This window comes from Cyprinus carpio, chromosome B18 (assembly GCF_018340385.1).
Source record: "Cyprinus carpio isolate SPL01 chromosome B18, ASM1834038v1, whole genome shotgun sequence".
NCBI classification, from domain to species: domain Eukaryota; kingdom Metazoa; phylum Chordata; class Actinopteri; order Cypriniformes; family Cyprinidae; genus Cyprinus; species Cyprinus carpio.
The window spans coordinates 22179719-22197305 of NC_056614.1; the positions used below are offsets into that span (position 1 = coordinate 22179719).

Here is a 17587-nt window from a genome sequence, read left to right on the forward strand (position 1 = left end):
TGCTTCTTCCCGTCATGCTCACCCTGAACTCCAAAGCTGGGTTTCAGCAAGACATAAGATATATTTCATATCAAACAAAAACAATATAATACACAATTCAGAAGTTTGGGGTCAATAAGATTTTTTCGTCTGGGAAAGTTAACGAATAATTTTATTCAGGAATGATCAAAAGTAAATCTTAAAATAAAGGCACTAATAATGGTACAAAAGATTTGTGTCTCAAATAAATGTAGTTCTTTTCAATTTTCTATTAATCAAAGATTCTCAATCCAGTTTCCACGAAAATATTAAGCAGCGTAACTGTTTTCAATAATAAGAAATGTTTCTTGATCAGCAGATCTGCATATTAAAATGATTTCTGAAGGATCATATGACACTGAAGGCATGAAAAACGGTTGCTGAAAATTCAGCTTTGCCATCATAAGAATATATGACTTTTTAAAACATATTCAAACAGAAAACATATTTTACTATATTACTGCTTTATTGTATATTTGGACTTCTTTCTTTCTTTCTTTTACTCAATCCCAAACTTTTGAACATTAGTGTATATTATAATGAGGTCAATGATACCTGGGGAAAAGTTGAGAAGAGTAAGTTGTCTGTTCGCATTCCTGTTCATCTCAACAGCAGCTGGTCAATGGTGTAGTTACAGCAGGGGTTAACAGGGCCACACTAACCAGCTAAACCTCCACCCTGTGTGGATTTATGGCATTTATTATACAACACTGCAATTAAAAGATTTAACACACTTTTGAACACCATGATACAGGGACTGTTGATCTCATTGAAATATCATCATAATTTGATTCTAATTTTGCAGTTCACAGCAAAAAATATTGTTGCATGTCTTAAACACTAACAAAGGAAGATGACGCTTTTTTAAATGCTAGAAACGCATAACGATAAACCTATATACACAACTGAAATGCATTATTACATGTCCAGTCAAAATCCAAAACCACTACAAAAACACTAACAAATCTTACACCATCTTACCTAGAATAATTTATAAAATAATGAAAATGCAGATAAATATACTCAGTGTGTGCATAAGCTATGTCAGGAGGGTTTTTGAAGCCAAGCAACTGTTCACAGAAATGTTTTCTTCAGCTGAATGGAACTCTTGAATTGTCAGCAGTGGAAAAGTCATTCTGGGAAATCTTCATAGGAAATCTCACATCGTTGACAAGAGGACAGCTGGCCTCCGCCATGTGGCATTGTTCAGAGCAGTCTAAGAGAAAACGTTTCCTTTCACATCCTGAGAGGGTCTTTTAATGGCCCAGTGAGTCAGGTAGCACTGCATGTTTCCGTAGAACAACACAAATGTTACACAAGAACCCTGTACAAATATTCAAACCGATTACACATTTTCTTCCTATTTTTCTATTTTAAAGGTACACTAAGCAATTCCATGCATTTGTAGTATGCATGCTGTATGTGCTATATATGCCACTTTAAAAGACTTATGCAATAATAATGCAATACTCAACCCAAATTTCTGTTTCCAGTTCTACAAATTTTTACATTTTAAATATTTTAAAATCTCCTTATTAATTATTTGATAAAATTACATATAAGTGTCCTAATACCAAATTGAACTAAAAATTTAAAATAAAAAAATTTATTTCCAAGAACAGGATTTGACTCACTGAATTTAAACACAGAAATACACTGCCATTCAAAATATTGGAATTATGAAGATGCAATGCTTATCAAGACTGGATTTACTAGATCAGAAAAATCAGTAATATTGTCAACAGTAAAACTGTAATATTGTGTAATATTACTATTTAAAATAAGAGTTTTGTATTTTAATATATATTTAAAATGTCATTTATTCCTGTGATGCAAAGCTGCATTTTCAGCATCGTTACTCCAATCTTCAGTGTCACATGATCCTTCAGAATTCATTCTAATATACTGATTTGGTGCTCAAGAAACAATTTTCTTACTATCGGTGTAAAAAACAAACAACTGTTCAATATTTATGTGGAAACTGTGATGCATTTATTTTTTCTGAATTACAGGACGCATAAAAAGTTCAAAAGAACAGCATTTATTTGAATAATAAAAAAAAATTTAACACCAAAAAGTCTTAAATTTAATGCGTCCTTGCTGAATAAAAGTATTTCTTTCTTTTAAAAAATCTTAATGACCCCAAATTTTTGAATGGAAGTGTAAATCATCAGAAGAAAAAAAAATAGCAATGTAGTTTATTTGTCACTACATAATGTAAAGGGTTTTATTTTGCTTTCATACATCTGTAAAGTCTATGAAAAATGACTTAGTGTACCTTTAAAAATCTGGTACATTTACTACAGATTAATGGTTTTCAGGTCTAATGATGCAACTCTAAAGACTCTAAAAGAAATGTCTTAATGACTTTACCATTCATTCCTTTTTTAATAATAACAATAATAAAAGTGTCTATATGTAATCGTCTGCACTGAGCATGAGTTTGAAAGTTCTAACAGTCTTTACTGTCCCTGTGTGTGTCGAGGAGCCCGTGCTCTCGCCCGCTGCTCTGCCCCGGGTGTGTACCGCCATTTGGGTGCCATTCCCTTGAGTTTCTTCCTCTTCCTATCAGACACGCACCACACCTTTTCACAGTACTGCTCCACCCGCTGGAAGTTGCTGTAGCCAATCAGCTGCATGAAATCCCTGTACCAGAGTTTTGAGGAGGATGGAGCAGAGGGCAGGCTGGGGAAATGACAGGGCGGAGGTCTGTGTGGAGAATCGCCTTCATCTTCCTCGCCTTTATGCAACAAACCCTCCACTTTCCCCTCATCCAACACCTCCAAAGTGACACGCACCACTGTCTGGACAAAGCCGTGCTCTGTGGACTGGCACACGTAGACCCCTGCGTCTCCCTTCACTATTTTAAGAAGCAACAGGCCGTGGGGGGTCTGAATCACACGATCATCGCCTTTCACCTGAAGGAGAGAAACAGCATGAAAAGGACACGATCAAATTTGTGTACTTCGCTTGATAGGCTGTTCTTGGCTGGTTTCTAGGCTGGTCCAAATCAAACGAGTCCACTTCCAAGTCTTAGTTACATAATCAGATTACTTTTTTCAAGCAACTAGTAAAGTAATGCATTACTTTTAAATTTACAACAACATTTACAAGAGTTACTTTTTCAAATAAGTAACGCCAGTAACAATGTGGTCCCATTTATTCACTAACATCTCTCCTGTCCCTGTGTTGAGAGAAATTGGGAGTAAGTGCAGAGGCACTTCTTTCAGCCTGAGGCTTAGTAAATTCACTTTACAGTTGTTAAAAATATAACCTTTGGGTTTTTTGTTACCAAAAACAAATAAGCAAGCCCAGCCCAGTAATGTAATGAATATTACTAACTGTAAAAAGTATATATATATATATATTGTAATAATAAAAATTTAGAAAGTTCTCAGGGTTAGGGATTGGGAAAGTATTGTCATTTTAATATAATATAATAAAATATAATATAATATAATATAATATAATATAATACAATATAATATAATACAATATAATACAATACAATACAATACAATATAATAAAATTAAATACAATACAATGTAATGTAATGTAATATAATATAATATAATATAATATATGAGCATACAATTATATATTATTATGGAGGGAAATTATTTATTTTATATTATTTATCATTTTTTCCTTCTATAATTATAAAAATAAAAAAGTTAGAGTTAGGTTAGTTAGTATAATATAATATAATAAATACAATTTCTTTTTTAAAATGATAAAAGTCTGTATATTCTGGATGCATGTGTTTGTACCTCATCCATATCGACGCCATGTTGAATGTACCACGTTACAGACGCCTGCAGTGATCGTGGTCTGCACTCCAGCAGGGTACTATTGTTCTCCACACCATAAACCAGCTTTTCTGAGATGATTTGTTCTCTGTAACACAAACATACCCATATTCTAAAAAGCCTAGTCTAATATATTCCTTTTAAGGTGATATTTTCAACACCGTACACAATAAACATCTTGCAACAGAATTCAAACTTGTGTCAACTGTTGACATTGAGTTTTCATTTTTATATTCTCAGTAAACACATTCAAGAAATCCATATATTGTGCTCATGGCGGAGACTCCTGCAGGTAGCTAAGCACACAATCTGAATGCAGCTTGTGAACAGATACTGTCAGTATATTCAAGGGATAGAGATTTTTTTTTTAAATATTGCATTCAAAGGAGCTCAGGGGTACAGTTCTTCTTTTTTCACATTATTAATACCTTTTAACTTCAAATTGAACGTTATAATGATATCAGAGCTTATATTTGAAGTAGATTTTATTCGAGATAAAATGGAGAAATAGAATAGGGAAAATATTTCTGGAATAAAGGAACTGGGCAGTCACTGTCACAGGATGTCTGTCTGCTAAAGTAAAAGCGCCATCTGCGCATAAAGCGCCAGAAACTCTCATTAACTCTACTCTGACCTCTTCAACTTTCACAGATCTCATCCGCCTCATTTTTCCCTATAAAGCTTCTAAGACTCTAATATCCTCCATTGATCAAGCTCTGGCCAGAACATACCACTAAGCTGAAGCCCGTTGCACTGCTGAACCGCGTTGCCATGGCGGACGTCTTGCCGTCTGAAGCGCCTAAAAAAATAAAAGAGAAAAATGAGACATTGATATAACCCAGACACAGCCCGCATGTCTGCCTGCAATTGTCCCAATATCATCCTCCTGCCCAAAGTCTATAACAGCACAGGGAGGTGACAGAAATTCAATCAGACTCGCTCTGGTTTTAGTCTGTACTCTCTGAGTAATGACTCTGACAGGCATTTGGTGCCGATTGTGCATGACTTGTCTGGCTTTGCATACAAAGTGAGCGTGTGATGGGTATTAATATGAGCGAGAGGTGTTAGCATCAATCGCTAACAAGCTCAGACTGATGACCACACTGAGACAGCTGACAGGCCTCTGAGTCGGGATTAGGGAAACACTCCCACTCGGCCTTTGCTCCGATACGCTCGGCACACAAGCACACACACGCTCCCCTGCGGCTAAGTGAAACATCAAAAGAGCTCTGACAAAAACACACACACTCTCCAAGTTCACTGAGCGCACTGATGGAAAAACTGGGTTGGAAAGCAAACAAGATTATGGTGCACATATACATTCTGACAAGCTAGAAACCGTGGACTAAAAAAGTTGCTTAATCAAGAAATGCATTCATAACCTTATTTTGCAACACTAGACGTGGAAATAAAACACAATCTTTTCCAAATGTCAAGACGCTTAAATCTTTCTTATTATAAAAGCAATCTACAGTATCAGTTCTGTCAGTATGTGCACTACCAGTCCAAGACTTATATTTACAGAGGAGTTTTATGCACAGACCTGCCAAATGAGCAAGTTATTTAAGTGTGTTTGTTTAAGATTAAAAGTTAAGAGGCATAAGATGTAATGACTTCTACTAAAAGAGGTTTAAAGGAAAATGTTGGCACCCTTGAATAACATTAAAATCTACATTAACCTAAACAATTAAGAACAAATAATTTATTTGCTGTAAGAAATAAATGTAATAAATTGACCTATTATTATTATTATTGATAATAATAATAATAATAATAACAACAACAGCAATTATTTATGCATTTAGCAAACGCTTTTATCCAAAGCGACTTACAGTGCATTCAGGCTATCAATTTTTACCTATTATGTGTTCCCGGGGAATCGAACCCTCAACCTTGCATTTGTCAACGCAATATATATATATATAGTATAACATATATACATATATATATAGTATAACACTATACAATAATAATAATACATTTAAATGCAATGGCACTAAAACGTATTTAAACCCTAAATAAATAAATAAATATGAATATTATTGCATTACATGACAAAATCTCAAACCAGCAAATCTGAATTTATTTCAACAAAAAATGACAAAATAGTTGCATTAGATTTCAAATAAAATATATATTGTTCAAAATAAGCGTTTTGGACACTTTCTAGTTGTGCAGTTTCTACTTTTCATATCTATGTAATGAGACAATTTTAAGTAAAACAATCTAAAAAATTCTAAAATAATTTTGAATTTATCTACACACACACACACACACACTATTTACATATATACAGTACATATATACACACACATATATATATATGTTTGGAACACTTCAAGGGTGAGTAAACTGAACTACCTCTTTAAGGCCTTATTTCCTGTAAATTTGTTTTGGAACAATATGTAGAGTGAAAAGTGCTACACAAATAAATATGACTTGACTAAATATAAGCTATACATTTACTATATATCTTTATGAAATTGCTGGTACCTTTTTGTATACAGCCCAGCTGGGTAGTACCGGGAACATGTGAACCCGTCCCATGCACAGTAGGGGTCTCTGGCCAGGCAGCAGTCGGCGCAGGCTGAACCGTACAGCCCACACTGGTGCACACGGATCTGTGTTACACCCAGCTCAGAACCCACATACAGCTGTTGCTATGGAGATACAAACACTGCCGTCAACCGCTTTGTTACATGTGATGGATGCCATTATGTCCAAATCATGTTAGCATAATGATGCAGATAAAGTCATTCTACAATTATTTATGTGCATTGGAAATAATACAACATATTACAGTAATAACACAGAAGAAAGGATGCTCATATTTGATTCATATTATTTACTAATCACGGCAAGAATTAATAATTAACTATGAAGCATCTCTGACTTGTTATAAATCACTGAATTTGCCATTGGTATCAAGATGATCACTCATGCATGAAAAGTTTACTCAATAGCACCATCTCCAGGTGGAAAAACTACAGGGTCTGTGAGGACAAACTGAGGAAGTCTTACTCGTTTAGTAGAGATGAGGATCTCTGTAATAGGAACAGGGACCTAGAATGATAAAAAAAATAAAAAAAAGGGTGTTTCTAACAGAAATGAAATGTTTCAATATAAAGATAAAAAGTCAAAGGACTTCTGATGACCTTGAAAACTTGCAATTCCTCCAGAAGAACTTCTTCAACTGCGTTGGCTTCTTTGTTGTAGATTGTGATCATTTTTAATACTACAGAATTATCTGGGTTAAAGAGAGAGAGGATCAGAATTAGTTACTTATAAAATACATTTATTGTATTATTATTATTACTACCATCCTATTTTAATCCGTTAATTTTTTTCAGAAACTTGTTTGTAATGTTTTTTTTTTTCTTATGCTCACCAAGGCTGCAATTATTTGATCAACAAGAGAGTAAAGAGTGTAATATTGTGAAACATTTGTACAATTTAAAATGACTGTTTTCTGATAATTTAATTTATTTTAAAATGTAAATCTTGTAATGGCTGAATTTTCACATGATCTTTCAGAAATCATTCTAATATGTGACCCTGAGCCACAAAACCAGTCATAAGTAGTGCGGGGATATTTGTAGCAATAGCCAACAATACATTGTATGGGTTGAAATGATCCATTTTTCTTTTATGCCAAAAATCATTAGGATGTTAAGTAAAGATCATGTTCCATGAAGGTATTTTGTAAATTTCCTACTGTAAATATATATTAAACCTTCATTTTTGATTAGTGATATGCATTGCTAAGAACTTCATTTGGTCAACTTTAAAGGTGATTTTCTCAAAAGTGATTTTTTTTTGCACACTCAGATTCCAGATTTCCAAATAGCTGCATCTCTGCCAAATATTGTCCTATCCTAACCAACCATACATAAACAGAAAGCTTATTTATTCAAAAAATTGACCCTTATGACTGGTTTTGTGGTCCAGGGTCACATATGCTGATTTCATGCTGAAGTAATATTTCTTATTATTATTTGTTCAGTATAATAATCATTATGTTGAACAGTTGAGCTGTTTTTTTTTTTTTTGTAAAGTTTAGCAGAACAGCATTTATTGAAAAGAGAAATCTTTCATCAAATTAAAATGCCTTTACTGTCACTTTTGATAAACTGAATGCATCCTTGCTGAACAAAAGTATTAATTCCTTTCAAAAAATAAATAATAAATAATCTTACAGACCCCAAACGGTAGTGTCTATCTTCTAAAATAATTGTCAACTTTTTAGAAATACACTAGCTTATAGTTGGCCTTAAAGCTACAAAACTCCATTTTGTACGCTAGAGATCAAATAAAATAATAATAAGTTTATAAGTTTAATAAGTTTATTGTTATGTTCCTTTTAAAAGCAAGACATAAAAAAAGCAAAAAACAATTACATAAAGCCCATGACTGTGCAAATCAGGTTTTAATGTGAATATAAGTACTAAAATTGAATACCAGTCCCTATGAAGAGAACATTGTAGTGTCCGTCCTCAGCTTCCACCCGGTCCACTGCCAGCTGTGTGAGTTTACGTCCTCCTTCAGTGTCCAGCAGAATGGGCTGCCTGTGAACGGGCTGCACCGCTTGGAACATGAGGGGATGGGAACGCACAAAACGCAGGACCTCATCCGGATACTCCTTTGAACTGGAAAACTGGCCTCCGTTTACCTTACTGGCGCACTGCGAGAGACCAAAATCAGTAAATATGAGTACAACATGAACAGAGTTCTCCAAGTCACGAAAGCCTTTCAGGTCTTTCATTTTGTTGAACAGCTCACCCGCTTCTCGCTGCTATAACCTTTTAGAACAAGAGACTAATCAGAAATCCTGCGGTGCACGACTAAAGCTACCAAATTGCCTTTTAAAAGGTCAGCTGTCAGAGACATACCACACATAGAAAGTGAAGAATTGAGACAAATTCTGAAATGTGAACAATGGATGTACCCTGATTCTTCAATATGAGACAAGACACAACACACCAGAGATAATGACTGTGAATTACATGTCATTACTAACTATTGGAAATCAATCTTACTCTTTTATCGGCTGAAGATAAATAGCAAGAGAAGAGCATTAATCAGCACATATCAGATATAATTATAATTCAGACCATGGCAATTTAAATGCCTCGATTTCACAGTACCTCCGTAAGTGCTCGGTTTCAGGCATTAACGTTAAAGAATTGGCATGACATGCTCGAGGAGAATAGTGATGTGCACAGTCATGCTGAAAATAGACTTGTCTGCCATGAGAGATTTTGTGTGTCTGAAGAAATAAGATCCAAAATTCAACATTCACTCAAGTGGGCCTCCAAATGACGCCGTGTGTCAGAGGTATAAACATAACATGCTGTGAGATTTTGTACACTGGTATAAACAAAAAGATGACACAAAGTGACTGATGGAGCAAATATTACTCACCGATCCAGGTCGTGGGTAGGGGACCTTGCCATCGTACACCTTCCAGTGGTGGTCAGTTCGTTCTCGGTATGCAAAAGGACCGTTAAATGCCGCACGGATGTCTTCCATGTTATACATGCATACTGCATATCCTTTAAAGACGGCACTGAGTGAAAACACAGATGAAGATGAGCAACCAGGCTGCTGTTCTCCAAAATAAACGGAGAATATAAAAGTGTACATTGCTCTGTTAAGTGACACATGTGACCTCACCCACCTGGTGGTGCTAAACAGACCAAAGATCTCTGGATTTTTTTCATCTTTCTTCCGTAGCACGAACACATCCTCTATAATAACAAACAGATACACACAAAAAGTGTCAAATCATCAAATAAACCTGAATTTGTGATAAGCGTGATTTTCAGGATCAACATTCTTTTTTGGACCTGGAACAACATCATTAATCAGTGCCCTCTGATTTGGAGTAAGGTTAGGGATAGTTTAATAGGAAAGGATGTTAATCCAGGTGAATGAAATATCTGTTTTTTGGCAGCCGAAATTCTTTAAACTAAAATATTTATATGAGGTACTACTACTTAATATATTAACTTAACATAAAAAACATTCACATATCCAACAAATAAAACATTGACTATAAATACTGATTGGTTACTTTTTTTATACATTTAATTATTTAAAGAGATATCTATTTGAATGTTGCATTTGTATGATTACATTTTAAATTATTACTGTAGACTAAAAAAAAAATTTATTACATTTTTCAATTGTTCATTTGTTTTGTGATTGTGAGAAGATATCAATAAGATAAAACTCCAAGAGCGTTCAAGCCTTAGGGAAAGCAAGAACTAATAAAAATTTAATGCAATGCATGTCGCTTTGCATAAAATCATCTGCCAATTGCATAAAAAAATGAAAGTGTCTTTACACAAGGCCAAACAATACATCTGTAGTATCAAATATTCAGTATCAGTATATCAGTATATTTATTAAAATAATATATACATTTTGTAAAATATAACTGAATAACAAAATTAATAATACCAAATAAATATATAATAGTCTCATCTAGCACTTTACACCGTTGGAACAGATTAGGTGTTTAATAGGACGTCAGTGCAGAAACAATCAAGCTTTCCTCTGAAAGTCAAAGGGCTCATCAGAGAGATACTTCAAGATTACAAAGTTTGGTGATGGCTAAACAGGTTCGAATTTTCAATTCATACAGCTGACTTATGCTGTGAGATCTATTGTGAATTCATCCGGATGGACAGATGGTTGGATGGTGATGGATACCTGAAGAATTCTCTTTAGCGAAAGGCAAAATGTAAAGACCAAAAACTGATTTATCAGCAGTTTTGCTCTGAGGCATATGATGAATAAAATCACTGAGCTGGAAGAAACTGCTCATCTGAGGCTAAAACTGCAGTTTTGTGCTATTGTGGCCATTTCAGTCAAGGGGCCCTACGCTGATGGATTCCAGATACTGCTCAGGACAGTGACTTCCTCTGTATATTACAAAGTCCCAACACAAGAGCTTTATTAAAAGTTGCATACTATCTTCTCTATATACAGTAGTAAGCAATATTAGGGTACTGCATCACAAATATGTCAGAGCTAACCAGATGGCATACTGTTCATGGTTCATTTTACAGCAGAGCAAGGCACTAGCAATGCCAAAAACAGAAAACCTTAAATGCAATGTATGTCGCTTTGGATAAAAGTTTCTGCCAAAGGCAAAAATGCTGTTTTATTTGTATGTGTAAGTGCCAGCACATTCCATTGTATGTATATGTGCAAGCTTCATGGGCTAATATTACAAACAATCCCTTGCACTACAGAATAAGACGAGACTGAGATGTTCAAAATGCTTATAGTACACATCAAACACACAATTTTAGACCTAGTACTTCTATAAATTGAGAGTGAAAGTAAACAAATTAGGCTTCATAACATCTTGCATTATCTTCAGAAATTGCAATTATCAGCAAAAATCCCAATCCCATTATGAAGTAGAAGGTGAAATACTTTTATGGTTTAGACAGGCATGAAAAAGACCACTGGAGAGGAAGACAGAAAGTAGAATGTCCCCTACCAAGCTCGTCAAAGTGTGTGTCAATGCCGTTGGGTCCAGCCACTGAGCAGATCAAACGAGTCTTCAGGAAAGAGCTCCATCTGTTTACCAGCATCCTGTGACCACCCTGGTCATTCTGACAGCAGGGAAGAGAAAAAAGACACTTCATTTCACCTGACCCATGGGTGTCGCTTTTGACAAAGACAAAAAGTAATTGGCCAGTGCTTGGCTGGTTAGCATCAGATATGAATCCCCTGCTGCTTGATGTTGTTATAGAGCACAATTTGCACTATTATGGGAGCAAAAACATTGTTTTTCATTGAAAACCATTCAAAAAACTTGTGTATTTTGACTACATTTTTGCAAGCATTTCATTACATTATAACGTTTTGCCAGAAGTTGCTTATACATAGGGCTGAAACGATTAGTCGACATTATCAACAAATATTTTTGTTGCAGAGTAGTCATTTGATCTCATATGACTTAATGTAAGACCCTGCAGTAACGGGGTGTGACCAGTGTGGCACTGTAGCACAAGACTGTAATTCAGCTCTCCTGATGCAATTCAAGAGAAGAAGACAACGATTCAGTAGAGCAAACGGAGCAGATCCAAACCTGAGGCTGCTGAGCGTCATTTGGATGAATTTGTAAAAATATACTGTGCGCTTTCCTCTCAATAACAAAATAAACACAACAAAAACTGATCAAAGTGTGAAAGCAGCACTTAAGAACACATTTGATTATAGTGATGTGGATGTTTGCACAAACTCTTAAGTTCGGCACTACAGTAAAGAAAAGTCCAGTCACGTCACATTTATTTATATAACGGTACAATGCAATAGATAGCCTTAAATCAAGCAGTTTTACAGTATTAAACATGAAAAACCAGAGCCAGTGTTGCTTTCAGTTAGAATTAAAACTTGATTTTCTGTTATAAAGCAGCTCTCCAGTGTTGAGCTAGCTAATGATAAAATCTTTAAATTATTGGAAAAAAAATATTTCATTAAAGTTTTAGTTTGGTTTGATCTAGCTCAGCACTGTTTTAATTATCATAACCCTACAAGGTATTTAAGAGAGGTTATGTTGTGAATAAAATGTTTAGCCAAAAACAAAACATCCTATCACTTAGGCTACCTTTATTTTGTTTCTTATACACGTGATTTACAAAAAGAGATCTTAATAGGCAGAATGATTTGTCATTCAGCTACTTTCTCATATAGCTAATTAAATGGAGAATAAGAGAGTTTCTCTCTCATCTCATTTTGTGTGCCTACTATATTTTTGTATAAATTAATTGTATAATTGTAATTACATAGTAGCTATGACTTTCAAAAGCGGACCTTAATTTATTTGTTAGAATATGTATATTTTAACTTATTGCAAAAAAATATATAATTTAGAAATGTCTAATGATTAACTAGTTAAATAATCGATGCTTAGTCGACTAATCAGTCTAATAATCTTTAGATTAATCAATTATCAAAATAATCGTTTGTTGCAGCAATACTTATACTGTAGTTTCCCTGTCTGTTGCTTTTGATGTCACTGGATAGCCATAATGAATAGACATACAATCAGTGTTGACATCATTGGCATTTATTGGGGGGGGGGGGGCTGGTTTCCTATGAACCTTTCCTTTGAGTACAGGGGGTCCTACATATGCTATTGAGATGAAGAGGCATTATAGATCATGCATTTGAATGCTAAACAAGACCAATTTGATTAAAAGATCTAAACAAGCATGTTTTTAGTATCATACCGCACAGACTCTGGCCACTCTGGTGTAAACGGCTTTGTTTCCTCCTTCCATGTTGGCCACTCGCTCCGTGAAGAAGTAGTAGACCTTATCATCAGCAGGATCGTCATTGTCAGGGATCACTGCCGAACCCACAAACTTGGGCTCTAGGGAAAAAATAAATCAATAAAATAACAAGATATGGTTAGAATTACACAGAAACACACACTTGCATATACTAGTAAAAGTTTGGATTTTTTTTTTCTTTCATGTTTTTGAAAGAAGCTTCTTCTGCTTACCAAGGTTGCATTTATTGAATAATAAAAAAAATACAGTAAATATTTTGAAATATTTAAAATGTTTTTTTTTTTCAAATCTGGATTTTAAGCATAATCGCTCCAGTCTCATAATCCTTCATAAATCAATCTAATATTGGGGAATGGCTGCTCACGAAGCAATTATTATTATACAGTAGCTAAAACACTGCTTAATATTTATATGAAAACTATCAATTTATGAATTATTATTATTGATGCTCAATTATTAACAATGATTCTTATTATCAATGTAAAAAACTGTTTGTTGCTGTAATATTTATACATTAACATTCAAAACACATTTATTCAGCAAGGATGCACTCAACTGATCAAAAGTGACATTAAAGGATTTCTATCTCAAAAAAGGTTGTTTATTTAACCAAATAATCGGTTTTCACCAAAATACTATAATGATCATGATTCTGAAGGATCATGTGACACTGAAGACTGGAGTAATGAATGCTGAAAATTTAGCTTTAACTTGCAAAACAACATGTACAGTAGGATATAAATCTGTCATTTTAATGTGCAAAATGCATTTGCCTTATATAATCAAATACGAATAAATCCACTATCGCTACAGCTTTGTGCAGTGAATGTGAGTGGGATTAGATCTTCAGTGCTTCATGAGTCAGCAGCGAGAACACTTAACACCAGTTAAACACCATTCAAAACATGAACAGAACTCAACCCCAGACTATTGAGTGCACGCCGAAAATGTAAAAGTCTCCATGGAGTCGTGCTCTAAGCTCTGCATTACGCACTCGAAAGTTATCGAGCAGATGACCTAAGGATGTGATGGTATTTGACCGTGGTTTATTATGTCTAAATGGATGTTAGAGAGATGGATGGAACGTGTCAAACACCTCGCTCTCAGTCTCTCTGTATGATTAATGCATCACAGCAGGGGTCGGAATCACATACGAGAAGTGTGAGAGAATGCCATATTTTTAACATCTGTCTGACAGAATGAATACAAAAGCTTAATTCATGCATAATCCAATCAGAATTTAAGTCAAAACTATCTGTTCTTAAATGCACATTCTGGATCGTTGAAGATCATCTATGCATATACAGTTGGATTCTGTGCATACTGCAAAAATAGCAGCAGTAGTATTGTAGTACGCCATTGTGAATATATTTTCAGTTACACTTAGCGTGGGGCTGATGTGTTAACTGCACCTACAGTGAGGCCACAAGCCTTGCTACAGTGATACGCATGGTAAAAGCATCACTCTCGCTGGTCTGGGCTGAAGGCCAGATCTCTCGTACGGCCGCAGGAGGAGATATACAGCAAAGGGAAGCATAAAACCGGCTCACAGCAGGATGTTGCAGGCCTCTCTAAACCACACACAGAATGAACTGTACATCAATCTTGAATTCTGCTTTATTGCTCTATTTGATTCTATGTATGCGCATTTATGTGTATGATCATTTTATATCCAGTAGCTATACGCTGCCATTCAAAAGTTTGGAATCAGTATTTTTTATGTTTTTAATGGAGTCTCTTTATGCTCATCAAGGCTGTATTTATTTGATCAAGAATACTAAAAAAACAGTAATATTGTGAAATATTATTGCAATTTCTAATATTGGTTTCCTATTTTAATATACTTGAAAATATATTTTATTTCTGTAACACAGCGCTGAATTTTCATCAGCCATTACTTAATTCTTCAATGTCACATGATCCTTCAGAAATCATTCTGAAATTCTGATTTATTATCAATGCTGCTTAATATTTTTTGGAACCAGTGATAATTTTTTCTTTTGAATGAAAAAAAAAAAACAGCATTTATGCAAAATAGAAATCTTTTCTAACAATATACATTTTTAATATCACCTTTTATCTATTTAACACATCCTTGTAAATAAAAGTATTAATTTCTTTAAAAAAAGAGAAAGAAATATTTGAATGAACCCACACTTTTGCATAGTAGTGTATATTGTAACACAAAGTTTCTATTTGAATTAACAATGTGCTTTTTAATTAAATTATATGTTTAAAGTTAAAATAGAACACATTTTAATTTGCAACAATTTCACAATTTTTTTTCTGTATTTTTGATAAAATAAATACAGTCTTGATGAGCAAAAGAAATGTATTTAAAAACATTAAAAATCCCAAAATTGATAATAATAATAATAATAATAATAATAATAATAATAATAATAAAACCTTCATGTAAATAACTACTAGCTTCAATGTAGTTCAAATTCTGTGTGGTTTGTAGGTTGACAAGCTCAGTTTCAAAGCTTGCAAACCAGCATAGTCTTTTTGGTGAAGCCAGCTGACCAAATAAGTGTTGCTGGTTAAAGCTAGATTAAACAACAACAACAACAACTTCTTGAGGACACCAGGAAGCATTAGCTGCAACACAAAGAGCTTGTGTTTTCAACAGTTTTCTCTCACCATTCAGCTGCTGTCTGTCACCCACTTCAGTCCTAATGAAACTGCGGTTGCCAAGACGATATAGAGCGGCATCATTCTCCCAATAATCAGTGTACAAGCCAACAAACAACTCCCCACCTGTCAATCAAACATGATTTAGAGAGAGAGAGAGAGAGAGAGAGAGAGAGAGAGAGAGAGAGAGGGAGAGGGAGAGGGAAATTAAATCAGTAATATGGAATAAAATGGAGAAATGCTTATTGGATTTAATACTGTAAAGGGTTTAAATAATTTAAGCAGTTATTTATTCAGTTTCAATATATTAACAAAGACAAATTTCACTTAAAACTGGTAAGTCTTTAATCAGTTCAGTAATGTTATGATTTCATATTTCACATGAAATTTAAGAATAATATACATCAATATTTAATGACAAACGTTGCATCCCTGAACACTGTCTTATTAAGGTAACGCAGAACAGCTCTGGTAATGTGTTTGTCATATACTCACGTACCACTAGGTGGCACCACATACACTGTAAATAACTCTCTTTCACCAGTGAGTAATAAATCCTGCAGTAAGTCACGAAAGATGTAATGATCTAAAGGGCAATATCAAATTTAGCATCTAAACATTCTTTATTATGAACGATTCTGATGCTTGGCCAGCTGGGAGAGACTAAATTAATAACCCAGCTGAAAACAGTCTGCAGCTGCTGTCAGAGAGGAAGTCATCAAATTCATCTCTCAATTTCCCTTCAATCAAATCCCTGCTGCCGTGTGAATGAGCGCTCTGAAGGGCTAGAGCTGAAGTGTCTTATGAAGAGCTTTCATGCTCGGTGGCCCCTGGCTCAAAACGCACTCGCTTCCTTTCAAAACTCAAGAACACAAACATTCTGAACATCAAGATGAAAAGGAGAGGGTGGGGGAGCTACAGAAAAATAAAGTCATAATAGGATGAAAGATATTTGGATGCCAACAAAAGGAGGAAAAAAACATTAGAGGATGGAGCACTAAAGAAGAAGTTATTCTCTAGAAAGATGCAGGAACGGATGAATGCTTACGGTGCACAGTGGATGCTGAAGGGCTGTTGGGATGGAAAGGACATCTTCCTCTGCCACTCTCTATGTGATCAGACTCCAACCTGAACTCTCCTTTCAGCTGGAACACAAACACACATTTAACAAGCTAAATACAATAAGAAATAAATATTTTTATGAAAAAAAAAAAACAAAAACATTTTAATAATAATGAATGAATGATAATTATAATGAATCTATCGGTCTATCTAATCAAGCATTAACATCTGACTTATTTTTCTCATGACAGTACTCCCACTCAAAATGCCACGTTCATCACCAGCATAGGTTGTGTTTTTATATGCTTGAGCATGAGATCCCCAGCATGACTTGCTGATATGCTGGCGTCCCCTCTAGGTTCCTAAAAAGCTTAACCAGTGAGAGCTGGTCAATCAGCTTCATCAGAAAGATCCTGCTGGTCGAGCAGCTTCATTATTAGTTTTGCTGGTGAACAGCACGGAGAGTCATGCTGGTGTAAGCTGGTATTTTCAGCAGGGCAGACAAAATAGAAATCTGACACTGCAAAGTCTGCAGTTCTTAGCATTGCAGCAAGAAAAAAAAAGAAAAAGAAAAAACAGTGAAAATAATCAATCAGCCTGCGGGCAACTAGCATCATAGAGTATAATGTACTGTATTAACACATCAGTATCAGTGTATATTACAGTAGCTTTTCATCAAATAACACACAGGCCTTCACTGCATTTCCTGCAGTCTCAGGGGAAATATAACATCCAGGTGAAGCAATGGA

At 34.8% G+C, this 17587-nt stretch overlaps 2 protein-coding genes across 2 annotated transcripts in view; both read right to left on the reverse strand.

Moving 5' to 3' along the window:
* Positions 1-1845, reverse strand: part of pclob (piccolo presynaptic cytomatrix protein b) — an 88479-nt gene extending 86634 nt beyond the window's left edge. Inside the window, exon 1 of the mRNA XM_042744369.1 lies at positions 574-1845. The gene's annotated coding sequence lies outside the window, so the exon portion shown is untranslated. The remainder of the gene's footprint in view (positions 1-573) is intronic.
* A 355-nt stretch (positions 1846-2200) lies between these two features.
* The window catches only part of sema3e (sema domain, immunoglobulin domain (Ig), short basic domain, secreted, (semaphorin) 3E), a 38033-nt gene continuing 22646 nt past the window's right edge, over positions 2201-17587 (reverse strand). The window contains exons 5-17 of the mRNA XM_042744374.1: positions 16825-16921; positions 15786-15902; positions 13080-13222; positions 11342-11456; positions 9506-9575; positions 9250-9394; positions 8287-8509; positions 6984-7075; positions 6850-6891; positions 6322-6488; positions 4560-4627; positions 3790-3914; positions 2201-2936 (exon numbers count right to left, since the gene is read on the reverse strand). Coding sequence (XP_042600308.1) covers positions 2481-2936; positions 3790-3914; positions 4560-4627; positions 6322-6488; positions 6850-6891; positions 6984-7075; positions 8287-8509; positions 9250-9394; positions 9506-9575; positions 11342-11456; positions 13080-13222; positions 15786-15902; positions 16825-16921 — 1860 coding nt within the window. The 3' untranslated portion in view covers positions 2201-2480. The remainder of the gene's footprint in view (positions 2937-3789; positions 3915-4559; positions 4628-6321; positions 6489-6849; positions 6892-6983; positions 7076-8286; positions 8510-9249; positions 9395-9505; positions 9576-11341; positions 11457-13079; positions 13223-15785; positions 15903-16824; positions 16922-17587) is intronic.